Below are 19,604 nucleotides of genomic sequence, written 5' to 3'. Positions count from 1 at the left end.
AGGTGCTGGTGTTATCCTACAAAGCCCTAAACGGTTCCGGCCCAAAATACCTTTCGGACCGCATCTCGGCCTATGAGCCCACGAGGGCCTTGAGATCGTCTGGGGAGGCCCTTCTCTCGATCCCGCCTGCTTCACAGGCACGTCTGGCGGGGACGAGAGAGAGGGTCTTCTCGGTGGTGGCCCCCCGGCTGTGGAACACCCTCCCTGTTGACATCAGACAGGCACCCTCCCTTATGTCTTTCCGTAAGAGCCTAAAGACATGGCTATTTGAGAAGGCATTTAACTGAGTACTACATTAACTGATAATGACAACTGGAACGGAAAATGGATTACGAGATTGGTTATGATTCTACGATAAGATGGAGCGGATTATTTTAGTGTAATTATATTATTGTGTATTAGTGATATGTTGATTTTTCGTTATTGCTTTATTGTAAATTGTCTTTTATATGTTGTACACCGCCGTGAGTCGCTCTAGGGCTGAGAACGGCGATCAACAAATGCAGCAAATAAATAAATAAATAAATAAATATGTAATGACCATTTCAAGCAGCTCAATTCTAGCTTCAAATTGCCGCAGACAGACACGAAATTCCCACAAAAGTGCACAAAAGAAAGTTCTTTATGCGCATCAGTGTTTTTTGGTTTGCACAATCCTCTTGTGGGCGTATGTAATCATATACAGGCAGTCCCTCAAGTTATGAACAAGATAGGTTTTGAAGGTTTGTTCTTAAGTTGATTTTGTTTGTAAGTTGGAACAGGTACATTTTCAAGTATAACTCCAGCCATGTGTGTGTGTGTGTGTGTCATAGAAACTGGACACATAGAAACATAGAAAGTTGGCTTGCCATAGAAAAAAGGATTAGTGATAAAGCTTCATTTGAAAGAATTCTTCCCATGATAACCCTTTCACAAGTCAATTTCCCTTCCTGGGGGTAGATTTCTCTCACTTCCTCTTGTCTCACCTCCATTCTTAACTATGAGTCATTTGTAAGGCGGATGCTTGTAACTTGCGGACTGCCTGTACACCAAAACTGCTTTATTCAATAGCAGTTTGAAACTGCATTAAATAGTCAGTGCAGATGGAGGTTAATCTCTCTCTTTGGCCTTCAATTTCCAGAACATCCAACTTATATAACTAATAAAGGGATTCTAAGAGCAGGAGTCAAAAACATCTGAAGGACAAAGCAATGCCACCAATCATCAAGCTTTAATATGAGACACACTTCCAGAAGTATCTCTCCTGTATTTTTTGAAGCATAGAAGGGCACCAATTTGTTCAAATAGCTCTTATCCATGCATTAAGCACTATGGTATGAAGCGGGATCTATTCTTTCTATTACAAAGCTTCTAAGCAACATCTGAACAGAGCTATAGTTTCAAATTACATCTTCAGATTACATTTTACATTCTGCCAGTTGCTCTCTCCAATTTTGAAATATCACTTACTTCCTATACTTCTCTTTTCCTTTATTTGCCTTTACACTTCCATTCAATTTCATATTGAATGGCTGTATCCCAAGCTCAGGTTGTCTATATCTAAATCTTGCCCATAACAATTTTTCTTAGTTACTGCTCAACAATAACAATCAATCTCAAAAATTAAGCAGAATCACACTTCTCTGATAGTCAAATAAAAGACCATGAAGAAATACCAGGTGTTGTAAAGATTGTAGTTCAGTGATAAAGCAAAAAAAAAGGCCCATAGTATGGTAGCCAGATCATCCAAATCCTGAGTGGTGCAGGCCAACTCTGGTCATTCAAATATGCAAAGACATATATGCAGACTGAACACTTTTTTTAAAAAAAATTGACATTGAGATAGAACTCTTAGTTAAAAGAGCGGTTTTGTTGTTCAGACTGGTCCCATTTCCAAAATATTTCATTATGTACATATATGCAAATATAAATATTTAACTACCCCATCCCACCCCCAAAAAATCCACAATCCAAAACATTTCTGGTCCCAGGCATATCAGATAAGGCAGGTCTGCACAACTTGGTTGACCCTTGTGATGGACCAAGATTTCCCCTTAAATCCTTCTGCAAGCCACACCCCCTCCTCCTCCCTGCTGAAGTCCCCTTCCCCATGGGGAAACCAGGCCTCACCTCAGCTGTGTGGCATTCCCATAGGAATGGTGTATGGCTGAGAAGGTGTCTGAGCACTCAGTGAGACCCGGACAAGCGCTGTGAGGTTGTGGGGAGGTGTGAGTTTGCCTGTAACCAACAGGGAAGGCCTTCATGGGCTGCATCTTGCCCATGGACCATATGTTGTGCAGGACTGAGATAAGGGATAATCAATTTGTACTGAGCTGTATGGACCAATGGATTGCCTTAGCATATGATAAGACCACCCTTTGCTTTTTGGATTTTGAATAACCTGACATTACCAGTGACTCGAGAGCACTGTTTCCGGGAATGTCCAGAGATTGCGCCTTCCATAGATTCCTTTGGCAACGTAAGAGTGTCACTATCTCTCAAAAAGCAGGCAAACCTGATTTAAAAGAAGCAAGAAAGTAAATCATTTATACTGCATGCATTGCCAATATGTACAAAACAAACATTTCCTTTCTATTGTCTCTCCACTGCTGAAGTTTTATCCAAGTGACTTGGAACTAAAACCCATCTTGTTTGCTTATTGATAGGTATATTACCATTTGTGTTACCTTAATTTATAACCCAACTTGTCTCCCACGCAATACAGCTAAACACTTACAAAATATTAACATTAAAATTGTGATGGCACGCTCGAGCCTTTTGAGAAAACTATATTGTCTGGCTTTACTCAGGGGCTATCCGTATAACTTCTGTTAAGATTAAGACACTTTAACACACAGAGGCACTTTAGGCAAGGTGAAAAGATAACTAAATGAGTTTACTGAAACGAGATGAATAAAGGGCTAACTCCACCTAGGACTATCATAAGGTAACTTAAAACAATACATTACAAAAGGAGATGTTGCTAGTTGCAGTCATCTTTCTAGGGTCTTTTGCCTCTGTTTGTAGAGCAGTTATAAGTTGTTGCCTACAAACTGCCTTAATCTTCTCTCCTGTGAAGCTTAGGGTGGCCAAAAGCTTCTGTTGTTCTTTGGACTGATAGTATAATAATACTGCTAAATGCAGCAGCAGGTGGTAAGAATGACTGTTTTGGATTGCTAGGCCTAGGATTCCAGACAATATCAAAGCCTCTAATTCACTGTAGCTCTGCTGTAGAAAGAAGGAGGAGTCCAGCAAAAAAGCTCTGTGCAGGGAAAAGGAATAGACCAACTAAGACTAGCCTTTGAAGGGTGCTTAAGCTCCATCCAAAAACTAATACAGAGGAAGGTAACTACACTATTGGGAAAGCCTATAAACAGGGGAGAACGAAAACAGAGGAAGGGAAGGCAGACCTAAGACTTCACAAAAATGTGCAAGCAGCCCTCCATATCTACCAATTCTGTACCCATGGATTCAACCATCCATGGCTTAAATGTATTTTTAAAAAGAAGTCCTAAAAGCTAACCTTGATTTTGCCATTTTAAATAAGGGACATCATATTACAACATCATTAATTCACAATCCAAATGTTTATTTACAGTCAGCAACCAGTATATAATCCCACTTTATAATCATCCATCCACATCAGTACAGTGTTTACATTAGTTTAGGACCATGAAGGTGAACCTATGACACACGTGTCACCACTGACACACATGACTATTTTTGATGACACGCAGACACATGCAGCCGCATACAAAGAAGTACACCTTATAAGAACCAATCTAATTCCATCCTTAAATTTGTAAAAGGCTCTACAAATTTAACATCTGCATGTTTGAGCATTGTTCACTCCATAACTCACCATGGATTATAAATTTTTCTTATTTAAACTATAAATATAGCAAAAATATGGGTTTTTTTCTCAACGGACACCCCCACTCAAGTTATGCTCAGGTTTTTGGCAAATGTTGACACACCAAGCTCAAAAGGTTGCCCATCACTGGTTTAGGATATAAATTAAAATTTAACACCATTACTTATAAGACCTTACTCTGTGTAATTAACATGTAACCAATGCATAATTAACACATAATTAAAATTATTTGGAAAAACAGCACTGAATTAATGGTATCTTCCATGCTGGAACTTATGAAATCAGCTGTATACTAATGACACGTCATGCCTGCATAGCAGCACCAGTTATCTAGTGATTTCAGCTTTACCTTAGAGAAGGTTCTACCCAGCTTCCTGGAAGATAGGTGAAAAAAAGACATCGTGGATGATATGTGCATACAATCCGACAGTGCTCAAAATCTGGTGTATAAACCTTAGAAATAGCTCCTCCACTGAAAACTGTATTTTCATAGATCCGAGAAACACATTCTGCAATCAAAGAAGAGTACAAAATGTCACTCTGCAGCCCACAAATCTTTTTTTAATGAAAAAAAGGAGCAGAGAAACATTCCTTTTTTCAACTGAAATCCCTGGAATCCCAAACATCCCTGGCCCAGAATATGATAGGAATAAATGTAGGTTCTGACCTTTAAAGCCCTGCATGGTTTGGGTCCAGTTAATCTATAGGATCATCTTCTCCCATATAACCTTCCCATTAAGACATTGAGGGCACTTCCAGACAGTGGCAAGATACGAGTTTTAAATAGAAGATAAAAAATGCCCAGGACCTGAAAACATGCTCCCACACAGACCTGTGGGTCCTGGGATTTCTTCCCCCACCTTCCCCACAGGTTTCCTCTGTATTGGAACAAGATAGGGGGTGGACAGTGAACATCCAGCGGAAGAGTTTTTTAAAAAATACTCCGTTATGCCCTGGACTGTATACAAATATCTTAATATAAATACAAGTAGATTGGCATGTGCACACATGAGGTTCAGCACATAATGGAAGGATATTTTTTTTAAAAAAACTTCTGACAGATTTCTCTTTCCCCCCAATTGTTTATTCAAGCTCAGTTTAATATTATAAAGTTTAAAATAAAGTGTTTCAGACTTCTAATTGATCTCCATTCATGTTTCCTTTAAATCAGCTGTGTGCCCGTTTCACAGCCCAATCAGCTGATTAGTTGTTTTGGGTTATTTAGAAATGGACATGTGCTGAAGCAATATCCATGGCGGAGGGAAGGAAATCACATGACTTTCATGAGTACAGAGATATAAAGTGATGCTAATATGCACATTTTCTAATCAGAATCAGGATAAAATGGAACTTATCCTGTGTTTTTTTGTCTGTTGCAGTGAATCAGCACAGATTTACTACTAGCGTCATGTAATCACCCCCTTTTTTAACTTGGAAAATTCTGTGTTTAAGGTGCTGTGTAGATGGGCCCTGAGATCCACTGGGGGCAGGGTGGTTGGCTAATAGGATTGGATAGGTTCATTCGGAAAAGCCTGAACGTCATTAAAAACTTCCAAATTTTGACTTTCGAAGCAGTTTTGAACCATGCAGGAAAGGTGGGGGGGGGGGGGGGGGGGAATCCGAATTTGAACCACTTGCCTTTTTTTCGGAAATATTCCATAATGTTTGGGTGTCTCCCTAGGTTATTTTAATTTTCACAACCATTAAGCAACTTTGATAAAGAAGTTATAAAATTTCATGATTTCCCTCCTCTGGTAATGCAAGGGTGGGATGAGGTGGGCGTGGCTAAGCACAGCCATTGTTCTAGTTTGTGAAGGGCGGGCCCCCAATGGTAGAGATTGCAAAAGGCCCTGCTGTTAAACAACATTTCCCACGCTGCCCTGCTGCTCATTAGCCAAAATGGCTGAAGAACCCCTATAGCTGTCTGTAGCAGTCTTCCTCTAAATATAAAATAAACTGATTGAATCTACAAAGATGTCTAAAGAAGGCAGCAAAGCAATAAGCAACTTTTGCAAAGCCAAGAGAACATAAACTGCTTAAAAACCAATCATTTCACTTTGGCCTGATTGCCATGAACAAGGCACTGGGGTAGTCAGTTAGTCCTTTACGTCAGTAAGTAATGATACAATAAAATGATTGATTTCATCTGCAAATAGGAATAAACGGATGGATGCATCTTGAGGGTCCCCTCTAACTCAGTAGAGGAAGCAAATGGATGTCAGGGGAGTTTGGATGGTGCCTCTCTGCCCAGAAGGGGGTCAGTCTAGATGTCCCTTGATGGGGTTTGTACAATGATTTCTGTTCTCCACAGAAATCATTCTGTTTGTGCCACAGAAACAAAGTTTCTGTGATCCTTGTCTAAATTATTTCTTTCCCATCTGCTTTTTGCATTTTGAGAAAATGGGAACTCCACTCTACCCAGAATTAAAATCATTTGCGTATTTACGATATAAAGGCTAGTAAACATTTTACATATAATACAGTGTTGATGTGTTTTGCTCAATGGAGTTTGACTCTGGAGATCAAGGTTCCAATCCCTTCTTAGGCTTGGAAACCTTCCAAGACCAAGATTATGACTTTCCCAAAATCACCCATTGAGTGTCCATGGGAATCAAATCGTGGTCTTCATAGTCATAGTCCAACACTCAAACAATTACAGCATGTTGGTTGTCTCTTTATTAATAGACAGGATTTAAGTTGGCAAACATATTTGCAAGCCAGAGAATGGGGAATTCTTTGTCTAAGAAGAAGCCAGCTGTCACCATATAGATACAGGCCGATTTAATCACCTAATTAACTAGAGCTCATAATTAACTTGCAGGAAATCCTATGAGCCAGACTAAGTCCGCCATCCTATGTGCAGTTCTTTCTTCTAAATAAATATGAATATGATAAGTCTGTAATTTTTCTTTAATCAGATCAGTTTTAAATGTCACACTTTAAATATTTTTAAAGATGAGGGGAAGCTATGTAATAATTAATTGAGTATAGGAGTATGTACCAAGGATTTGAGAATTGCAAGACTGTCCAGATCTTGGGCTTTTGATTCCCAGCTTTCTTCATGATTGCCTATGCTGGTTAGGGACTTAAAGTTAAATAATATCTGAAGGATTGTGTGAGTCCCACCTTATAGCAAAACATGAAATGTACAGTAAGGTGAAAGGATCATCAATATTAGTTGCCTTGACTTCTATTTTTAAAATGTTTATTCAATAAATAATCTAAACCTCACAGTACAATCCATTCATTAACAATTTCAAAGGGACCATAATAGAGACCCAATGTTAAGCAAAGTTATCATACTGTATCCAAATGAAAATGGGACAATAATATGTGTTGGGGGACAAGAAAACTTTATTTAATAACATATCCCCACAAAAAGAAATGTACTTGAGAAGTATGATCTACAATGGCTACTTAGTTATAAATATGTAACTAAATAATATTTTCTGTCCTGACCCTTCATAGTCTACCATAAGATCCAGCAACTACACCAAGCTACTGGTAGTGTTGCAAAAGGATGACTTTTCCAGCCTCTTCTTGCCAATGAGCAAGCCTGCATTAGAAAATTACTACAAGGCTTCTACTTTTGTTCAGTCTCACTCTTTAGTGATAATGGGATGCTGGAAATGTCATCCTCCTTGCACCTCAATCAGCAGCTGAATAGATGACCTTTGCTTGATGTGGCTACTGGCTTTTTTGGGAGGAGTGTTTATGATCATGGCAATCATGTCGCGATTGTGACTACAAAGTTCCACTGATGTCACTGTTAATTCCCATGTCTTATACAAGCACTCTTTCCAATACCCATAAGAAAACTCACCAGTCAATTTCCAAATACCATTTGAATGTTGAGGAGAGGGGAGTGATGTCTTTACTGTGTTTACTATGACCCAACTCTTAAGTGGGAGAAGGACAAAACTTCCATTAGACCATGCCAAAAGCAGGCACAAGAGGGAGAAAAGAGGCAAAAGTGTTAAGCATTGTTGTCCATGGAAAAAAACTGAATCAGAAGAGAGCTGCTGCACTGTGTGTGCATGTGTTTTAATCACTTCATTCAATTTCTAATTACGTTAATGGTGTCTTTATAGGGTTGTTGTAGGTTTTTCCGGGCTATATGGCCATGTTCTGGAGGCAATTTTTCTCCAGACGTTTCGCCTGCATCTATGGCAAGTATCCTCAGAGGGAGTGAGGTCTGTTGGAAGTAGGAAAATGGGTTTATATATCTGTGGAATGACCAGGGTAATGTTTCAGCTGATCACCTTGATTTGCATTCAATGGCCTGGAAGCGCCTGGGGGGAATCTCTTGTTGAGAGTGAATTGATGTGCCTGATTGTTTACTCTCTGTTGTTTTGCTGTTGTAATTTTTGAGTTTTTTAATACTGGTAGCCAGATTTTGTTCATCTTCATGGTTTCCTCCTTTCTGTTGAAAGGTGTCCTTATAGCTTGACCATATGCCCCACTGCACCGTTCAATTACTCCAGTGGCATTCAAAGTTTAAGAATCTCATCATATTGCGATCTATCAGCCTCTGTGGTGATTCGGCAGGGCAGTAGGGCAATCCTGGCACCCACACCTCACCTCGCTCACAGTGGGCAACCTCTATACTCGGCCTGTTGTTTCTTACAGAAGCCTCTCGTGTTCTGGGCACAGCATCGTAGGTTGATTGTGCCACCGTTCTTCTATGGAACCCCGCTGGAAGTGACCATGCATTGTGTGATGGGCAGTGTGGAGCTCCATAGACCAGTTGTGCTGCAAACATCCTATGACGTTTGCAGCAACCCGTGTGATGAAGTCTTAGGACCCCATCTGCACTGACCATCTAGCTTCAAACTGCAGTGGCCAGACAACAATCTCACATGAATGTATATATTTAGATAAATGTTTTTTTAATGTTTATATATTGTACCCAGGCATTGAATGTTTGCCATGTATATGTTGTGCTCTGCTCTGAGTCCCCCTCGGGGTGAGAAGGGTAGAATATAAGTGTTTTAAATAATAAATTAATAATAATAATAATAATAATAATAATAAAGCCTGTAAAATGCTTTACTGCTCTATGGTTTGCGTAATCACCAACTGGGCCTCAAACTTGTTCCAGGATTTCTTATGTAATCATCTGCACAGCAAAACTACTTTATTCGATCCTTGTTTGGAACTACATTAAATGGTCAGTGTAGATATGCCCCACGTTGCTCCACTGCAATAATGTATAAAGGGTTACAAGTTCTCTACCTCTGACCATAAGATATTTTGCAAGATGCATGTCATTGATGAGATTATTCAGTTTCCCAAAAAAAAAAAATAATCTAAATGACACTTCAGCTCCAGCTTCTCCAATATTATTAGTTGGACAAACTATTCATGTCCCATGTTTTATCTCCTAAATATTCCTAGTGTAAAATTGATCATATATAAGAAGCAAATGTTTTTGTATAATATACTTACCACTATGTACTGAGGAAAACAATGCAATGTAATAAAAAGCTTGAGAAATCCAAGGCATCCTAAAACAAATGCAATAAAACATTTCAGTGTCTCTCAAAACTCTACTACAATTAGTATTTCAGAAGAAATTCTCAATAGCTTCAGGTTGTAAGATTACAGCGCATATTTTACCAAGTGTACCTCATAGTGATGAGTACTATTGCTTAATTAGTCAAAGAATTATGTTGTTTTATGTAAGTATGAAAACTTTACAGCTGATACCCTTTCATTTCAGCATGTCACTGTGGCCCCTTCCACACAGCTGACTAAAATCCCACACTATTTGCTTTGAACTGGGATATATGGTAGTGTGGACACAGATAATCCAGTTCAAAGCGGATAGTGTGGGATTTTCTTTCTTTATATCTGGGTTACTGTATATACTCAAGTTTAAGCCGAGTTTTTCAGCCCTTTGTTTAGGCCGAAGAAGCCCCTTGAGTTCACAGCAAGACTCAAGGAGCAAAATACAGGGCAATTCTAGAGGGATCTGTGCAGGGATCTGTGACTAGACTGGAGGGTCACTTTCCAGTAGGATGAAGATTATAAACACACAGCTGAAGCAACACTATAGTGTTTTTTAAAAAACAAGAATCTGGTTGTGTTAAAATGAACAAGTCAAAACACAGACCTCACTTTGATTGAGTATCTGTGGTAAAACTTGAAAGTTGCTATTCACCTGAGATTTCATCCCACCGAACACTTCAAGTGTTTGGAAGAGTGAGTTTACCATAAAGCTCAGGCATACTCTGTTTTGAAATTAAATGAATGTTTTTCCTACCTAAACCACTGAGCTGCTGAACTTACTGACCCAAAGGCTGGTTGTTCAGATCCAGGGAGAAGGCTGAACTCCCGCTGTTAGCACAAGCTTCTGCCAACCTAGCAGTTTAAAAACATGCAAATGTGAGTAGATCAATAGGTAGTGCTCTGGCAGGAAAATAACGGCACTCCATACAGTCATGCCAGCCACATGGCCTTGGAGGCGTCTATGGACAACGCCGGCTTTTCATCTTAGAAATGGAGATGAGCACCAACCCCCGATTTGGACATGATTAGACTTACTGTCAGGGGAAAACCTTTACCTTTACGTTTCCTACCTCCATCACACATTAGCAAACTATCTATACTGGAGGGATTTGGGGGAGGCATGTACAATACATTAGATTTGCAGCACCTTCAATCGCTTCAGTTCCTGAAGAGGCCTCTTTGCTGCCTTGAGAGTGGTGCAGGCACAGCTGCCTGGAAAGGCACTTGCCAACGCTGTACCTTTTCTCACAGGAGAAGAACCCCTGGGTATATGTGCACCGGAGTTGGCAAGAGCATGGGGAAAGAGGGCTGGGAGCCCCTCGCCCCTTCCGAGGCCAGCGGGGGTGAGAGGTGAGTGGAGAAGCCCCCTTGGATGGCCTTGGCCATGCGGGAGGGCTTGCGCTTGCCCCTTCTGAGACAGGTGGGGGTGAGAGGCTAGTGGAGAAGGCCCCTCGGATGGCCTTGGCCATGCGGGGGGCCTTGCGCTTGCCCCTCACCCCTTCTGAGCCCGGCGGGGGCGAGAGGAGAGTGGAGAAGGCCCCTTATGGCCTTGGCCATGTGGGGACCTTGCGCTCTCCCCTCACCTCTTCCGAGCTGGGTGAGAGGCGAGCAGCGGGGAGCCTGCTCAATCCTCACCCCTTCTGAGCTTGGCAGGGGGCGAGGGGCGAGTGGCATGCTTTCTCCCGCGCATTCCTTTGACTCCAAGCTCCTCCTCCTGACCCCCTGCAGCCCTGCGGGAAGAGGAGGAGGAGCCAACCCAAAGCGCATGGCCGTTTGGCTCGCACAGGAGCTGGCAGCCATTTTGGAGAGGGGGCAGGGCCAACCGAGGCAGCGACCCCCTGGAAAATGGCCCAGCGACCCCCTTGGGGGTCGCGACCCCCAGGTTGAGAACCGCTGATCTAAAGCATCTTTCTCATTCACCATACATCTGCTGAATCCCATTTCTGCAAAATGATTGCAGCAACATAAAACTTTCAGTAGACCCTGGAAGACCTCAACACTGACATAACCATTTTACATCTAGCTATGGGGACATAGCCCAATATTACTCTATTCCTGCTAGCTACCCATGAGGCATGAAGATGCCATGGTGGCTGAGACATCAGAGTCTGAACTTTATGCTCCGAGGGATAGCAAATAGTTCAGCTTAATCTGGGTCTACAAGCAGGATTGCTACTGTTCAGAATTACTTCAGCGAGACATTGTAGAACTGCACTCTTAGACCCTGATTCAAAACAAAATTGCTCCAAGGCCTCTTCTATCCAGTTGCATGAAATCCACATTGAACTGGATTATATGGTAGTGTGGACTCAGCTCATTCGGTTCAAAACAGATACTGTGGATTATCTGCCTTGTTATTCTGGGTTATATGGCGTGTGGAAGGGCTGTTAGTGAATCATAGATTGAATTACTATTATATGTGACAAATATTTAATGATTTGCTTAATTGTGAGTAAAGTGTTGTCAGAAAGGTAAAGGAAAAGGTTTTCCCCTAACATTAAGTCCAGTCGTGACCAACTTTGGGAGTTGGTGCTCATCTCCATTTCTAAACTGAAGAACCAGCATTGTCCAAAGACACTTCCAAAGTTATGTGGCCAGCATGACTTCATGGAGTGGTATTACCTTCCCACTTGTGCGGTACCTATTGATCTCACATTTGCATGTTTTCAAAGTGCTAGGTTAGCAGAAGCTGGGGCTAACAGCTCATGCCGCTGCCCAGATTCAAACCTGTGACCTTTCGGTCAGCAAGTTCAGCAGCTCAGCACTTTAACCCACTGTGCCACTGGGGGAACAACAATGAAATTATTTCTAAATAAAAAATAATTCCAAGAAAAACAAAAAAGAGGGAGGAAAGGAGGGATGGGTGGAAGAATATCTATATACGGTATACTTTTTTTTTCTCTTACAAATGCTTTTTAACACATTTTATTTGGGAATTACAATGTTTAGACATAAATTAAATGTAAAAATAGAATATATAAAAGTACAGTCCAAAGCAAATCTTTTCTTATCTACATAGAAGTACCTTCTGTTGCGTTCAATAGCACCGCTATTCAGGAGGGTGCATAAAATTGTGTTTGAATAGACATGCAGTGAAGATTTGTATTGTAAGTTGCTAATTGGACTTTCATTATGTTGTTAAATCTGTGTGGTGTGGCAAATGTTAATTCAAAAGCAAAAAAAGCATATTGCCCACTTGTTTTCATATGACATAATTTTACACATTCTGTCAGAGGAAACTTTTTGTCGAAGGTTTTCATGGCCAGAAGCAGTGGATTGTTGTGAGTTTTCCGGGCTGTATGCATTCTCTCCTGATGTTTTGCCCAGGTAGGAAGCAGCCAGGCTTTGAAGCTGCAAGCCATTCAATGCTAATCAAGTGGCCAATTGCAACATTCACACCTGCTTCCAACAGACAAGAGTTCTTTCTCCCACCCTTGGCATTCCACATATATTTAAACCTCACTTGCCTAGTTTCCAACAGACCTCACAACCTCTGAGGATGCCTGCCATAGATGTAGGTGAAATGTCAAGAGAGAATGCTTCTGGAACATGGCCATATTTATTTATTTACTGCTTTTCTACCCCTGGGGGGACTCAAAGCGGTTTCCAGCATATTCACGGCAAAATGAAATGCCTCACAAAACATGAAAACCTAACAGAAAGCAACATACAGCCCGAAAAACTCACAGAAAACCAACTTTTTTCTTCTTTAAAATCTGCTGTGCAGTTTCCTGTGCACAACTCTTTATTCACTTAAAGTATTTTAATTAATATATTTAATTGATTATCTCGGCCCTAGAAATAAATTATTTTAAGGTTCTGCAACTAAGCAGCTAACTAACAATGGAGAAAATCAAAAGTTAGTCATGCCAAGCATTCAAATGTATAGTTTGTTCCAAAGCAATGAGCCTACTCAATCAAAGAAGTCCATTACCTGGAGAGGATTGCAGTGCCAGTTGTAATTCTCCTACCTGAATCGAGGCAATGTGTTTGTGCCAAAAAAGTTGAAGTAAAGGGGAGGGGGAGGTGTATTACACAGGAAGAAAAACACATTCTCATTCCATGTTAGCCATTCATGACAATGTTTATCCATCTGTGATATTTACTTTTGATGAAACTTCACACTGTAAACATTACTTTTGCCTTCGAAAGAACATGTCCAATTGGTTGAAAATAACAGAGCTCCACTGATACAGAGATTTTTTTTCCTTTTCTTTTTAAAAAAAGAACTTGATTTTAAACTAGATAAGGCCCTCTTGTGTTTATCAGGGGAACTACATAACATGAAGAAGGGAAATCTCAGCCTGTGCAACAGTCATGGACAAACAGATGTTGGTCAACATCAGATGGTGTTCAACCTCAGCCTCAACTAGTGTGGTCAATGATGCAGAAAAATGGATGTTGTGGTCTACAAACATCTGGAAAGTCTTAGGTCTTGCCTAGTGCATGATAGCAATAACTTTCCCATCTAAGTCCAAACTTAGGGCCCTTGGACAGCCTCACAATGTGGGACAAATTAATATTTATTTATTTATAACCCTTCCTATCTCCCTGAGGGGACTGAGGGTGGTTTCCAATAAAAGTAACAAAGTGGCAAACATTCAATGCCAAAAACAAACAAACAACACATCAAAACAGTGGATAGAACAATCTCAATATAAAATTATAAAACTAACCAAAAGATAACTAAAATTGAACTTAAATAAACATAACAAGAATTTATTTGTTTGTTTGTTTATTTACTACGTTTATATGCTGCCCTTCTCACCCCGAAGGGGACTCAGAGAGGCTTACAAGTTATAATTGTTTCAGATTTGTACACTATTTTCTATGGACTTCATTCTGGTCTTTATATAATACAATTAAGACACAATAGGTGTTGCTATGGCCAAGCAGCTAGGCTGTTGAAGTACTCTAGCCGCAAGGCTGTGCGGCCATGGAGGCGCCTTGCCCAGGAGTTGTAAGGCAGCAGGGCCAAAGAGGTGTTGCTTTGGCCAGCAGCGGGCGGTTAAACAATTGAAGTACTCCCATTGAGATCCTGTGGGGCCATGGAAGTGGACTGCCCAGGAGTTTTAAGGCAGCAGGGCCAAAGAGATGTTGCTATGACCTCGCGAAGTGTTGCTATGGCCAGCAGTGGGCAGTTAGGCCATTGAAGTACTCTCACTGAAAGGCTGTGAGGCCATGGAGGCACCCTGCTCAGGAGTTGTAAGGCAGCAGGGCCGAAGAGGTGTTGCTATGGCCCCATGCAGGTGTCACTATGACCAGCAGCAGGCAGTTAGGACATTGAAGTACTCTCACTGAGAGCCTGTGGGGCCATGGAGGTGGCCTGCCCAGGAGTTGTGAGGCAGCAGGGCCGAAGAGGTGTTTAAAAATCATGGAACCTTAAGGAGAGTCCAGACACGGAGCTGTCAATCCCGGTATATGGTCCTCTGGCATCCTGACAGGTTCGGTTGTAGCAGATTTTAGAAATTTGCAATATAGACTGGGACATCCTCCAGAAGTTTACTTTTTTTTTAATTGACACTCTGAGATGCACTGTACCTCATAAGTACTGATGCAGATATACTAATGTATACACAAGCAGAAAATTTCTCCTCACCCTCCTGCTTTCTTTATGTTTGCCCTCTTGATCCCTGCTTCCCTTTGGGGTCACTTGCCTGCCATGCTGGTGGCCACTGTGTAAATTCAAGCTCTGTTTAATTTCATACATAGTTTTCATTTGAATTGCTTTCCATTTGTGCTTCCATTTAGCGACCTGTATACCCATGGCTCTATTTGTTTACAACGCTCATGAGCTGTTTCGAGATTTTAAAATGTGCACATGCACAGGAGCAGTTAACGCCCTCAAACAATGACAAAGTCCCATTTTTTCTTGAGTGCAAGGATATACAGTGATGCAAATATGTGCATTTTAAAGCCAAAATCAAATTTTAAGCACACCTTTTTAACAGCGTGCATTTTCAGCAAACATAATTTAGCTGCCACCTTACTTTTATCCCAGTTTCTATTGCATTTTAGGGCCTATGTAGAAGGACCCTTAGTTCAAATTTGGCCAATATTTATCTTACGTTCTGTCTAGGTATACTTCAAGCAGTTGTGTCCTCTGGCATGGTTTTGTATGCTGACTAATGAGTGACATCTGAGAGACTTTAGTACTAACACCATTTTGCATTGAAGATTTGGCTTTCCTTTCAAGCCAGGATTGAAATATGGTTGCTGCGAAAGATGCAACATAATAATAATAATAATAATAATAATAATAATACTTTATTTGTATTCCACCCTATCTCCCGGAGGGGACAAAGGTGGATTCCAGCATACACAACACAAAAGCAAACATTAAATGCCTCGAAACAATGAAACACAGATAAAGGTAAAGGCTTCCCCTTCTGGCTCTGGGGGGTGGTGCTCATCTCCTACTCTGGAGATGGTGCTCATCTCCATTTCTAAGCCAAAGAATCTGTGTTGTCCATAGACACCTCCTAGGTCATGTGGCCGGCATGTCTGCATGGAGTGCCATTTACCTTCCCGCTGAGGCGTTACCTATTGCTCTACTCACATTTGCATGTTTGCGAACTGCTAGGATGGCAGAAGCTGAGGTTAACATTTGGAACTCACCCCATCTCGTGGATTCAAATGCCAACCTTCCAGTCAGCAAGTTCAGTAGCTCAGGGGTTTAACCTGTTGCACCACCACAGCCCCTACCAAACATACAAAGAAGCTGTTCTTAATGGTGTGGCCTAATATGAACTATTACCAGGAAGAATTGTATCAATTTGGAGACTTGCGGAGCAAATTATTTGACATCCTCAAACTGACTACTGTTTGCATCTCTGTAACTGACACCTGAGTAATATTAGAAACCAAAGCAAAATGGTTTGGACTAAATCAAATGGCAGCTGGACCATAATCTTCACGGAGCAGACACCATCTGGTATATCAAACTTAGGGATAAGCAATGTGAAATCCCTGGAATGATGTGTGACTCCCTAAGGTTGTGTTTGTGACCACCTCCTCCAGATTCTCCAGACTGCTTTTTTCCATCTAAATGGAAATGGCCTTTCTTGAAAGCCTCCAAGGCAACAGGGCAGGTGGCAGAAGCTTCCAGAATTGTTTCAAGATTTTTAAAAGTAGTTTTAGTTGTATTGTTTTTGTTTTTATTGTCATTTTCAAATTTGCCTTTGCAAGTCCCAGTGTGTCACAGCTAAAGTTGGACCCTAAATCATGCTATTGCATGTTACTACAGTGCACAATTATAGTACCATAATTCCACTTTGGTGCCATGTCAACATCCTGTAGACAACTGGAATTTGCAGTTTTGGGAAGGGTATTTAGAATCTTTGAGCTCTCTGCCTTTCCAAACTTAAAAAAAAGCCACTAGGATTCCATAGGATGAAATTAAGTGATGCAAATGGGTCCATAGATATATCTCTTGAAACAGCCCATGGGGCAACTTTCCTTTTGACTTTTGCTCATACTATAAAGGACAGAAGAAAGATCTTAACCAAATGGAGACCTATCTAAGCTGTCTTCCCCTGCTCTTTTCCTACCAAACATAACTTGTCATCATTCATCTTCCTCTTCTCTTGTCCTCAAAAGACCACATTAGCCAGGAAAATGTCTTTAATCTTATTTAGTTCTAAAGGTCTGTGATTCCCTAAAGCAGTCCCACACATTTAATTGAAAAAGGATATGTACAAATACAACACATTATTAATGTATCTCTTGGGGAAGGGAACTTTACAACTTGCTTAAAAGAAGCAGTAGTTAGATCACTGCTGAAAAAACCCTCTCTGGATCCCCTGGATCTTAATAATTACAGACCAGTATCTATGCATTGAATTGTGCCTTTTGTAAGCCGCCCTGAGACCCCCCTAGGGGGTTGAGAAGGCCGGGGTAGAAGCACCCCAAATAAATAAATAAATAAATAAATAAATAAATAAGCTTCCTTTTTTGGACAAAGTGATTGAGAAGGCCTCTCTAACTCTAGGCAGTCTTGGATGACACACACTTCTTTCACTCATTTCAAACTGGTTTCAGAGCAGAAAATGGAATTGAGATTGCTATGGTTGTCTTACTGGATGACCTCCAACTTAACACTGACAGGGAGAGAATGTCTGTGTTGTTTCCAGAAGGATACCATGGTACTAGATAGACCATGATATCCTTCTGGAATGCCTTTGGGGGGAGGTTGGAAATCAGAGGAATGTGTTGCAGTGATTCCGGTTATACCTCTCATGCAGGTTCAAGATGGTAGTGCTTAGCTGTACATCAGCTGCCCCTAGACTGTGGAATGACCTGCCACAAAATGTCCAGCAGCTAAATCAGCCATTAGAATTCAAGACACAACTGAAGGCTTATCTTTCTGGCATGCCTACCCAGTCCATTTCAAACTATGAATCTTAAGTTTGCATTTTATTGATGTTGGTGTCAGTCTTTGTTGTGTGCACTTTGGTATATGTTTTAGCCATGTTGTACCCCATCGCAAGCCATGAGGAGAGGCAGGTTACATTATATTATTATTGTTGTTATATGGAAGAATTATATTTGCATTTCAGTACAACACTTGAAGAACTGCCTGTTTCGATGTCAACTCTGCAACACATGAAGTCCATGGTTCTCTATGCATGTCTTGGTAACTGGGCAGAAAAACCTCTTGGTGGTGACTATTCAAACTTTGGAACAATATTCTCACATGGACGTACCTGGTACTACTTTAATTTAGGTCATTGTTTTGCACCTTCAAGTCATTTCTGTTCTATGGACACTTTAATGGCAATTATATCAAGGGATCTCTTGGCAAAATTTGTTCAAAAGGGGTTTGCCTTTACCATCCTTTGGGGCTGACAGAATGTGATTTACCCACAGTCAACCAGTGAGTTTTTATAGTTGAGCAGGGATTCCAATCCTGGCCTCCAGATTCAGAGTTCAATCTAAAGACCACATTTGCTCCCTGGCTATGGAACTCCCTTCCTAGTGAGATCAGGTCGACCCCCACCCTCCTGTCCTTTAGAAGGATGGTAAAAACTTGGTTGTGGGACCAAGCTTTCGGGACAGGGCAATAACGTGGCAATAGGAAAGATGACCAGGCCAATTAGATTTGACACGGATGACTAGGACGGTTTTAAATGGTGTATTTTAATATTTTGATAAATGTTTTTAATGTCTATGTATGTGTATGTGAATTTGTGTCCCGGCATTGAATGTTTGCTGTGTATATGCTGTGCTCCACCCTGAGTCCCCTTCGGGGTGAGAAGGGCGGAATATAAATGTTTCAAATAAATAAAAATAAATTTGTAGGTTTGATTTTTGTGAATTTAATTATTTGCAGATTTGATTAAAATTACTCTCTAGGAATATCTAGGTCCTTGTGTGCAACTCTATGGTAAACTGTTCCTGGAGAATGACCATAGTCATGCTGGAGGACCTAGAGATTCCTACTGAGGGTATCTGTCTATGAATTTCATCTGTCTGTGAAATCCAGTATGGCACCATATCCATTTTCATTTCTTTGTGGTTTTTCCACTTTTATGGGGACCCTTGCCCTACTGTTGTGGAGGGCAGGCTACACAGAATTAGTTATGTCACAGACGTGCTGAAAAGCTCTGTTAGTTAATTGCAACCATGAATTATGATACACCAGCAAGAAAATTCCAATGCAAATCAGCACGCCCTGGTCTAACGCACGATGGGACAGATAGACAATGGAACTGTTGTGAGACAGTCCCGTTATTCAACAATCACAACGAATATTGGTCCAAAATTAAAGGGCAGCCCAATTCAAATTTCTACAGATGTAAGTCTACTTATATATCCCAAAGATGATTCCAACCTATTTTATTCTCATTTTGGCTTTTACGACTCAATCTGACTAGTTTTTGATGGACCACATGATATAATTCTGTAGGAATAAATAAAGTTCCTTTTGTAAGATTCAAAAAGGGACTGATGACAAGAGGTGCAGCTTCCATAAACACACTTGTTTACTCACACTATCCTTTTAGTTCTCAGGTGAGTCCAGGCAGAATACATTCAAAAATGCCCAGTGAGTTAAAATATAAACAAGGCTACTGTATATATTTGGCAATATACTATACCTTTCCACGCATCAAATTCACTAGGGATCAGTGAAGATACAGTCAATTTCATCTTTATGTCACTTTCATTTGCTGGGTCCCTGGTGAAATTGTACGAAGAATTGGGATAATTCGTCTTAGAAAACAGAATTGTATCTATGGCG

General features: G+C 40.8%; 1 protein-coding gene across 1 annotated transcript in view; it reads right to left on the bottom strand.

The window, feature by feature from the left end:
• KLKB1 (kallikrein B1) overlaps window positions 1-13,404 on the bottom strand; it is a 36,064-nt gene extending 22,660 nt beyond the window's left edge. The window contains exons 1-4 of the mRNA XM_060778600.2: window positions 13,299-13,404; window positions 9,302-9,360; window positions 4,203-4,362; window positions 2,391-2,494 (exon numbers count right to left, since the gene is read on the bottom strand). Of these exons, the coding sequence (XP_060634583.2) occupies window positions 2,391-2,494; window positions 4,203-4,362; window positions 9,302-9,359 (322 nt within the window). The 5' untranslated portion in view covers window position 9,360; window positions 13,299-13,404. The remainder of the gene's footprint in view (window positions 1-2,390; window positions 2,495-4,202; window positions 4,363-9,301; window positions 9,361-13,298) is intronic.
• Window positions 13,405-19,604: the final 6,200 nt, after the last annotated feature.

The sequence above is a fragment of the Anolis sagrei genome, chromosome 5, assembly GCF_037176765.1.
Source record: "Anolis sagrei isolate rAnoSag1 chromosome 5, rAnoSag1.mat, whole genome shotgun sequence".
NCBI lineage: Eukaryota > Metazoa > Chordata > Lepidosauria > Squamata > Dactyloidae > Anolis > Anolis sagrei.
This window is presented reverse-complemented; position numbering and strand designations above follow the sequence as displayed.